The sequence below is a fragment of the Plectropomus leopardus genome, chromosome 20, assembly GCF_026936395.1.
Source record: "Plectropomus leopardus strain MGB_pleo_1.0 chromosome 20, ASM2693639v1, whole genome shotgun sequence".
Lineage (NCBI taxonomy): Eukaryota > Metazoa > Chordata > Actinopteri > Perciformes > Serranidae > Plectropomus > Plectropomus leopardus.
In genome coordinates, this window is record NC_142195.1 from 1,459,971 (window position 1) to 1,470,553 (window position 10,583).

General features: G+C 39.8%; 1 protein-coding gene across 3 annotated transcripts in view; it reads left to right on the forward strand.

Moving 5' to 3' along the window:
• The window catches only part of il6st (interleukin 6 cytokine family signal transduce), a 37,100-nt gene extending 29,274 nt beyond the window's left edge, over positions 1–7,826 (forward strand). For all 3 annotated transcript variants that reach the window (XM_088071112.1, XM_088071113.1, XM_042508940.2), the window contains 3 exons: positions 855–951; positions 2,546–2,627; positions 5,041–7,826. In XM_088071112.1, the coding sequence (XP_087927238.1) occupies positions 855–951; positions 2,546–2,627; positions 5,041–5,670 (809 nt within the window). In that variant the 3' untranslated portion in view covers positions 5,671–7,826. The remainder of the gene's footprint in view (positions 1–854; positions 952–2,545; positions 2,628–5,040) is intronic.
• Positions 7,827–10,583: the final 2,757 nt, after the last annotated feature.

Sequence of the window (10,583 nt, forward strand, 5' to 3'; positions counted from 1 at the left end):
TACTGCTACTGCTTATTGATGCCTAAGACTACAACAACAACAAGAATAATATGTCACAGTGAGGCTCATCATACATATATACATGTATTCATTCATTCATGCATATATACATATACAGTATAGTTTTGCTAAGTTTCTCCTCATGCACTGCCTGTGATGTTTAGTTCAGCAGCAACACATTGTTTAGTGATCAGACATGCACATGAAGTGGTGTCAGATCTAACTTTGCTGTACATGAACCGTGACCATGCTTATTCACATGATTCTGTAAATTCCCCACTAACTCACCAAGTTGTGATGACACAGTGTTGCGTTCCTGATCATCTGTGGCAGACTCACTACATTTCTGTGTCTTTAACTGACAATATAAGGCCAGTTTTTTGTGATTCCTCAAAAACATTATATAGTTAGTTTTTTTTGTCAGACTGCTGACTCTTCAATATATAGGTACCTGCTGTTTGATTTTGAAAAAAAGTAATATTTTTTTTATATATTATTATATATTTACAGACAATGAAAACTGTAGAGCAAAAGAAGTGGTCAAACATCATTTGGTTTATGTGTTTGAAAAGGAGTGAGAGGAAGTACAGACTTAAAGAAATCAAGCTCTGATGTCAAACATCAGTGAATTGCTGGTTTCATGGTGTTTATAGAAGCCAGGGAGGTACATGCACATGTGCTGAGGTGATGGTGACCTCTGTTCAAACCAATGATTGGCTCAGTGTATTCACATGCAGAATGGAAACTTATCAACTGCTCAAACACTAATTGAAGTAAATTGACATGTTCATTTAGTGCTGCGCTGGTCTTGTTGAATTGTCTATTAATGTAAATGTGGTCTGTGTTTCCCTTAGCACAAGGAGAGATGGAGAGCATCGTGGTGGGAGTGAGCCTCGGCTTCATGTTTATTGTTGTCATGACCATGCTGCTCTGTGTCTACAAAAAAGATGTGTAAGTTACACTTAAACATGCACATATGTTGCTCTTAGAGGAGGGTTTGAAGCTTGCCATGAATGTCTTTAAGGAGAGATGCAGGGTCCCCATTTGTCCATGCGCCTTGTCCCTCTCAATAATGTCAGGCTTTTCAACACACTTATGTGTCATTCAGAACTGCTGTAAACACTTAAGGCCTTAAATATGGTCCTATGAAGTACTTCATTTAGAGCATACCTCCACCGCAAGCCGCAAGCTTGTCCACAGTTGTTACTATTCATACTACAGAATCTTCAGTGTGACGCTGGACAGAGGCCCTTTCTATGCAGAGATCGTACCACAGGGCCACTACTAAGTTCCCTCTCTATGCCTTCCATTTATAGCTGCTGTTCTTCTGTGAGTTAGCCACCTACTGCTAACAGCTACTTTTTTATATATAATTTTATTTATTGAGGTTCTGCTAGCAATTGCACATGTTCACATTCCCATGTGTGTACAGAACCATTTTTGTTCACAACTTTAGATGACCTTAACTGAACAAACTGAACAAAAGACAGCAGGAGTTATATTTCACACACACAACACACATAAGACAAAAAACCCCAACAAAAACAAAATAAAATAAACAAAGTAGATTTCAAAAATCAACAACAACAAAAAACAAAACACAAAGCCCACCACATTGGTATGGTTACATTCATATTGTTAGAATATGCCGTGGTCAGTTCTCATGTTTTCTTATTAGGGCAAGTCCAATCCAAAGGAGTCCACCATGTTCAAAACAGGCTCCCATATTTTAATGAAACCCTCAAAATTGCCCCGAAGGGTAGAGGTTTGCCTTTCCAAGGGAAGTCTCTTGTACCAATCAGTCAGTGCTGGTGTTTCCTTGGAGATCCAGAACTTGAGAATAGTCTTTCTTGCTACATGTGTCAACTTGCTATTGTGAATGTTCCTTGCACTGTCCACTTTAGTGGCTAAAATACACTGAAGAGGCAAAAGATCAAAGTCATACCCAATCAAAGCTACCATCTCCTCCTTAACTTCTCTCCAGAACCTCTGTATCCTCACACATTTCCAGAACATATGTGCATTAGTGCCAATTTCTAAATTGCATTTAAATCCTGTAGGAGAGCCTAGACCAAGCCTGCCCCTCAATACCGGTGTCCAATGAAGTTTGTGTAGTATTTTAAACTGGGTCTCTCTATCACTGTTCAACTCAGGATAACAGCTACTTTTTAAAATCTCCCACCAGTCAGTCCCACTCATAACACGTCATTAAAATGTTACACCTGTCCTGTCAGCTGTGCGTTTATACAGACATCGTCTTGGCGCTGTTATTACTTCCTGTGGAGGCTGAAAGGCGAGACAACTCTGTCCCCTCACTACGCTGTCGTACCTTCTACACAGAATGGCGAGACAGCATAACAGTGCAATATTCATGTCCTGAACAGGCAGGTGTAAAAACAGCTAGATGTAAATAGTTCAATCGGGAAAATCTGTAAACCCTGATGATCAAATACATAGTGAATGAAACTGTTTTATTACAGTTGTATTATTAGCATTCCATCAGTTATAAGCTGATATCTAACCCTCAGTTTTTCCTCTCTGGCAGCATCAAGGAGAATTTCTGGCCTCAGATTCCAGATCCTGGAGAGAGCACCATTGGAAACTGGTCTCCTGATTATCCTCTGAAAGTAAGGACTTCATTTGAGTTGACACATGTGATCATGTGTGCAGTATGTCATAAACTGTATATCAACATACTATAACCTGTATAAGGTTTGCTGTCACAAAGCAAACTGGGACTGACCGCTGTCACTACACTCAACCACTCAGTGGATTTGCTGTGGCACTCCACTAAATGTTGTGCACATACCTGCACACATAAGACAAAAAAAACCATGTTTTTCTTAAACACCTGCAAAGTGTGAAATGCACCCTAACAGCACTGCCAAGTCAACTTTGGCTTGGTGCTCCTGTAATATTGGCACTTATTTAAATAAGGTAATATGCATACATTTGATGCTAAATTGTCTCCTTTCTATGGAAATGAACCTCACTGCATAAACAGTCCAATGCACAAAGATCAACAGACACACAGTTACAGGGAAATTATTTACGTCTTCAGAGAAAGGTCGCAGCTGAAGGGCTTTTATAAGGGAAGTCACACCCAGACTCTGCAGTGATCCTGCACCGTCCTTTACAGTCTGAAGGTGTGTATGTTAACACACCAACAGCCATGACAGACTGCCTTATTGAACTTCTCACTCAGGACCCGTAGCTTGGTAGCTTGAGTATGTTCTTTTTCTTTTTCTCTCTTTCATTGTTCTGCCTACTCTGTTCTTGGCACATGGCAACGTGTATACTTTGCCTCGTGGATAACTGCAGTAAAACACAAAAAAGGCCATAGTTGCAAAGCGTTATGGCCATATTTGTGCTGTAATATTATTATAGTATATAATTAGTGAATGGGACCTTGAGACAGGGCAGATAGTGGTGCATGTGATGTGCAATTCATGGTACTGTCAGCGGCCGAAACCCATTCTCTCTGAATTCAGTGCCTTTTTCAGTGCACCATCAGAGGATTTGTTAAATAACTTTGTCCACTCAGGTTGAGTTTCTGGTTTACGAGCCTTCTGTTCTCATCTATTTTTAGGCTGGCCTGTAGTGGACAGGGCTGAGCTCTAAGTGTACACAGGATACATTTTGAATGTATCATGTGATTCATAGCATCTATTTAGAGCTTTGGAGAATATCTAAAGCATTGTCATATAGTGACGATACTCAAAACGTAAAACAACACATGTGCACTGACAGCCAGTAATGTTTTGGCAGTGTGTATTTGATGAATACTGATGTAGCTGTGTTATCAGTCTGCACACACAGTTCAGATTTAGTGCATCTCTACTACAACAGACAAGCCTGGCGAGCCTCTGGTTAGCTTCCTGTGATGTAACATTAGCTACTGTCACATGGTTGAATTTTGGCATTAAAAGAGACAAATGTGGACACTGGGCCTCATTCACAGTCAGTGCGTACACACAATCTGTGCTTCATCTGTGTGTATAAACATTTTAGTAGAAATCTGAGATTCATTAATATTACATTCCCTGAGTTTTTTGTACTCTGAACAAATTTCTAACTGCCTCAGACCATGTTTACCTTTTTACAAATGCAGGGCACCTTAAAGCTGCATTCTTTAAAAAATGTTTTAATAGACAACAGTTTTTAAAAGCATTTATTTACTAATGAATACACTTATTCCATCCTCGGCCTTTCAGCCTCATCAAATAATGTCATATTTAAAGTATTCCACAAAAAAAGGAGTGTCCCAGTCCATCTTACAGTAGACTGAGACACTCAGATGAGAATTGAATTTGCCTGTAATGATGCTATTCCAATCAATTTTTATTGGCAAGAAATTCTTATTTTTAGTAGTAGTATTGGTATTATTAATACTAATACTAATGTAGTAGTAGTAGTAGTAGTAGTAGTAGTAGTAGTAGTAGCATTTGGATCTACCTCCAAATAGGTGTAAATATGTGATATTTAACCTTGCAGGCAGTGTGTACCTTTAGGTGAGAGCGCATCATAGAGCGATGTGTGTGAACATGCTTGCATGCAGAGAGTGAGGAACAGCTGATCAGCTGTTTCTGACTGCTGTTACATTCACAGATGCTCAGTGACCATCTGACGCAGGTGTTTAATATGTGCATAGAAAAAACTTCACCTCTTTCTCCATGATGCACCCCTAGGCAAACACATTTCCTTATAAGGAGAGATGGTGGCGTGGCAGTCAGCTGATAGCAGACATCAGACTCGAGCTGCCAGTTTAGAATGATTCTGATTCACCAACATACACACATAAATACACACACACACACATATGCGCTCAGAGGTCAGAACAAAACCAGCCACTGCGCACGCGTCATGACGGTTGTTTTGCAGTGGCACTTGTTTTATGTGCAGAGTTAGAACATTTCCACACACATATTAATAAATGAGGCCCAATGACTTCAAAGTTTCTCTATGGATACTTAGACATCATCAGGTCCTGTCGTATCTGCTTCTGGGCTGATTATAATGAGACTTTTTCCTCCTCTGCAGGCAGAGACACCGAAGGAGAACTGTGTATCTGGCATCAGTGTTCTGGACGTGGATGTGTGTGATGGAAAATGTGTGTTTGAGGAGGACAAGACCAGTCTGCCTTTGAAGAAGGACAAGTATCTGTCGGAGGAGCACAGCAGCGGCATCGGTGGCTCCTCCTGCATGTCCTCACCTCGCCAGAGCGTGTCCGACAGTGACGAGGGCGGAGACATGCCCGACACCACTGCCAGCACCGTCCAGTACTCCTCGGTGGTGGCCCCCAGCGGTTACAAGGGCCAGACGCCGAACTCCCAGCCCCAGCAAGCTATTTTTTCACGGTCCGAGTCCACGCAGCCCCTGCTGGACTGCGAGGAAAACCCAGACATGTTGGTGCAGGAGGGCAGCAGACACTCCCAGCGTGTCCCCCGACAGCCCTACTTCACACACAGCACAGGGAACCAACACAGCACCAACCCTGCTGACATCAGCCAGCTGCACATGGAGCAGCAGGAGGAACTGGAGCCTCTGGACTTCTGTTCCCTGGAAGAGGACAATGAGCAGACACCTACAGATGGCCAGTCAGCTGACTGGCTGCCAGCAGCTCCAGTGTCCAGCTACATGCCTCAGCTGGGTGGCTACAGGCCACAGTAAGAACTCTCTGTCAATGCTTCTGTGCCTTTCTATTTGTCAAATGTTCTTTTCAAGTCTTTGAAGCGCTGAAGACGACTGTACCTGTATGTTTTCTGCTCCTAACCAAGTAGAGATAGTCCAGAATGCTTCAGGAGAGTTATTGCGATGTGAAGTAGAGCTTTTAGCCGTAGTTTGTCAGCTTTGCACTCACACAGCATCATCTTTATAGCAGAATAATGGCCAAAACATACGCCATGTATTAATGTTATGTGTTGTTTTTTATGTCTTCTGAAAAGTGACTCAGATGTAAACCACAGTTTTCAAGAGTGATGGGCGCTGCAGCAGGCAGTCTCTATGTGAGCAGGCTGCTGCTGCAGTGCCCTCTTGTGGAGGGCTTGTACCTCTGCAGGAATATTACGCTTGCTGAACATTGTCATTTTAAGGTGAAGTGTGTAAGATTTAGGAGGGTATGCTGGCCTCTAGTGGTAAGTTGCAGATTGCAGCCAGCTAAAACTTCTCCCAGCTAGAATTCCTTCAGCTTTTATTATTCAGGAGGTTTTTATCGGGAGACAATTGATCCACAGAGGTTTCCTCCTCTTTGAAACAAACAAGGAAGGTGATTGAAACAGCTGTAAAAACAGAATGAAGCAGTTTCATATTACAAATCAGTGAATCCCTGATGTGGTTTTGCACCTCGGGGATGGGCTGCTCGCACATCACATGTTCAACCCTTTTTCTCACAAGTTAATGTGTGCTCACCTTTTCTGATGCAGACATTTAGGAGGCTTTTACCATGAGCTGGGTTATCCACAGAGATTAGTTCCAGTTTAAAAATCCAAGGATTTTTGACACACTTTGGCATGTTGCTGCAGGCAGCTAGTCCAACACATGCCAATGTTTAGTCACCTTTTTTCTGCGATAACTTAAGATCCAGACGTTGAGGAGGTTTTTACTAGAAGCTGAATTATACACAAAGGTCACTTCCTCTCCATAACAAACAGACCTGGTGATTTAAACTGCTAGAAACAGAATAAAGCACCTTCATCTTTCAAACAGTGGAACTCCAGCGCTGCTCATTGCAGTTAGGCTCCTTACTATGGAGACTGACATGAAAACTTGAATTGCCGTATTTAGAGCCAGTGTTTGCTTTGTCCGATCTGGGCTAACGTGGAAACATGGTGGTGCAACATGTCAATCTCCATAAACTAGGAATGGCTCTCTGTGTAGATCTGTAGGCTTACTCTAAGTTAAGGAGAACACAGCTGCACTTATTTTCAGGTAATTATACACTAAAGAAAACAGACATATTACATTATATTTGCTTTTCTGCCAGTATGTCCTCCTAAATCCTACACACGACAGCTTTATTGTTCTTAGGATATGTTTTCTGTTTAAGTATAAACACTGCACATGAATGTAATCAAGCAACACTGACATGTACATGATGCCAGTGCACGTTCAATACAAGCGTTCACTTTAACTACCTTTGAAAATAGGAATAGGATATTACATATCTGAGTTATGTACAGTTAGTTGCTCACGTCATATAATTTAGCTTTTTTGTGGAGGTCTTCATTGTTAATTTCAGTGAAAGCAATGGGTAAACAGCAATGGGTAAACAGTCATAAACAGATTGACTACAATGTTCCTGCATTCCTCAGAGTTCATCTGTCCCACAGCAGCCTGTGTCAGAGCAACAGTTTCTCTTTAGTTCTTCTCTGATGATGTTTGATCATATATGAATGTGCTGTTATCATAGACAGCTGATGTCCTGTGCTCACTGAGGACGACATGGACCTGAGTGTGGAGGCAGCCTGACACAGGATGATATCAGTCCGTCACTGTGTGCCTCACCTGCTCTCAACTGTTCTGAGGACTGCAAAGCTCTGAATAGAAGCATTTCATTAAAAAAAACACCTGGAGGCCTAAATTCAGCTCACCTACAAAGATTAGAGTTGAAAGCCTCTGTGGGATTAAAGTTACTGTCATGCTAAATGAAAAACATGTAAAACTGCAGACTGAATCTTGTGTTGCTGAATTTTTTTAAAGCACTTTTTCAACATGAACTGCTGAAGATGTCAAGCATTTCAACTACAGCCAAAAGGTTAAGGGTTGCTCTTTTCTGGAACGCAGTCAATGATGATCATTATAAAATAAGAAATAAATGTTTTAACTAATGTGTTGCTGTTTGCTGCCATTATTATGCTTCAGACTTGTATCATGGTTTGATAAGTTTTTCCACCAAAGGATGTGGAAAGCTGTCTCTGCTAGAAAAACAAAGAGTCCATGAAAATGAAATAAATGTCAACATTTTGACGTATGGCTCACCCGTTAAAACCTGAGCAAATTGACCCGATTCCTTTCAAGAACATAAGGAGAGGGTTTTATGGAACTTTACAAAAAAAATACTCAAAATGTTGACAAGAAATTAGTAAAGCTACAAGAAAATTACCAGGAAACTCGCAAAACATAAATTGTTAAAAAAAACAAAAAAAAAACCATAATTATATTAATCATAAATACTGTTCTCATTTCCCCCCTAGTTTTGTTTTGTTAATTTTCTCACTTTTTCAGGTCATTTTTTTTGTCAACCTTTACTAATTTCTTGCAATTTCCGTGACATTTCTTACCAAACCTGTGCAAATTGGCTTGATGTCTTTCAAAAACATGAGGAAAAGGCAAATAGAAACTTTAGAAGAAACGACACAAAAAAGACATTAAAAATTAGGAAACAAAAAAGCAAAAAAGCAACAAAGAACCCTTAAAGAACAGTGCTTTAAAATTTTTTAGATAACAATATTTCTGTAAAATAATCTTAAAATATATAATTACGATAATTATCAATATAGTTTTTCCGACATTTTTAACTTTTAACTCCAACCCCCCCCAAATCATCTTATTTCTTGCAGTTTGCAGGACATTTTTTTGCCATGTTTTCAAAAGAAAGCAGACTATTTTGCTCAGGATTCAAGTGTTTATATACCTGTGAAGGTGCCTCAGTAATTTCAACATTCATGACAACTGGGCAGAGGTTCACTTTCTTATAACTCACCTTTTGACATTTTGACCCAAAGTTATGCATATTTGGGGGCGGGGCTACTTGAATGACAGGCTGTCTGTGAGGCCTGCCACAGTGCTTCAGCTCCACCCCTCGCTCCTCCACAGCTCCACCCTCTCATCCAAATATTGTCACTCCTGTCTCCAATTATGGTGATGACTTCAGTAGAGTGGTGAAGGGATGACATATTTTTGTAGGCCAACCAGGAAGTTAGCATCGCACTGGTTCCCTTGTCAAAAACCTTGTGGGATTTTGGATTATCGCCAAAAATAAGCTCTCTGACGAACACAAGTTTATGAGACTTACACGTTTTGTTCAGCCTGATAATCTTCACAGATGAACACCACTTTTGTGTGTTTTGAAGCATAAATGAAATCGCCAACAGTAAAAAGCTATTGTTAGGCTATACAAGAACTACATCACAGTCTCCTGTATTAAACGTTGCCACTACAAACACTGAAAAAACATGTTAAAACATGATCGAAAAATATTATGAACAGATAAATGTACAAGTTAGAATGTGACTGTAAAGCTGTAAAGGCGGACAAGTGGGTTTAATGAGTTTTTATGTCCACTGTGATGATGTCTAACGGCCCCGACAAACACTGTAGTCACATTTAGCCACAATTAGCAACCGCCTTTTTTAAGACGAGAAAAACCTTAAAAGTTCAAAAATCGGGTTTAAGTGTAATTTATGTTGCAGAACAAAACGTCATATCTTTAGCCTGTGTTAACCACAGACCTTATTTAGGGCATTTTACCGAAAACAAATTAAAACTCATAGACGAGGGAACCGGAAGTGCAAAAAGGCTAACAGACTTCCACATTTTAGGAGTCATTATTTCACCACTCTATGCCAAAACTTGAGGCTTCAAAACAGAATTCTACAAACCAGTGGGTGCCATTATGATGGCTACGTCAAATATTTCTACAGTTTATGGTCTAACCGCACCTCCTTCCTAAACATTCAAACAGTGCCAGCAGCTGGCAGCAGGCAGATAATGACAAGCAGCCAAGATAAAGACAGTAAGAATATTTACTGATATAGTCTCATACTGATCACAGGCTACTGAATTGAATCATATTGAAATATTGTGGCAGACTTTGTAATACCAGCAAATAGCTTATCATACTGTTGTGGAAAGAACTGATATATATCATGATGAAACTTGTGATTTACAGTTCTTACACACTGAATATCTTTTCATTTTACATGAGTCTTGAGTCAGCAGCAGCTTGGCCTCCACCCAGGGACCACAGAATAGAATAAGCATTCAGCTGTAACTGCTACAATATGCATGTAGTGTGCATTGATTGTGTTAAATACACAAGAAAATAAAAACAAAAGAAATAAAGGCTCTGACTGCAAGTGAGCTGAAAATAACATTTAGCAAAACACTACAACATTTCTCACTGTAGTGTTTTGGGAAATGTTTCATTTAGGGAAATGTTATTGTGTTTTCTGAAATGTTGTAGTGTTTTGGGAAATGTTTCATTTAGGGAAATGTTTTTTTCTGGAAAATGTTTTATTTTGAAAAATATTGTGTTTTCCTAAATTTTGTATTGTTTTGGGAAATGCTTTTTGATTTTAGGAAATGTTTTGTTTTTGGATATATTATAGTGTTTTCTAAAATGTTGTAGTGTTTAGGAAAATGTTTAATTTTGTGAAACATTGTTTTGTTTTGGCAAAAGTTGGAGTGTTTTGTAGTGTTTTATGAATCACTATAGTGTTTTGACCCTCAGGGCCACCATGAAATTACTACACACTAAGCATAGGAACATTTCGATGTTAACCATTCCTAAATATCTGTAAGAGTGGACTCATATTCAGTGAGAGTGATGTGTGATTTGATTTGAGGCATCATCTCGGGGTGTA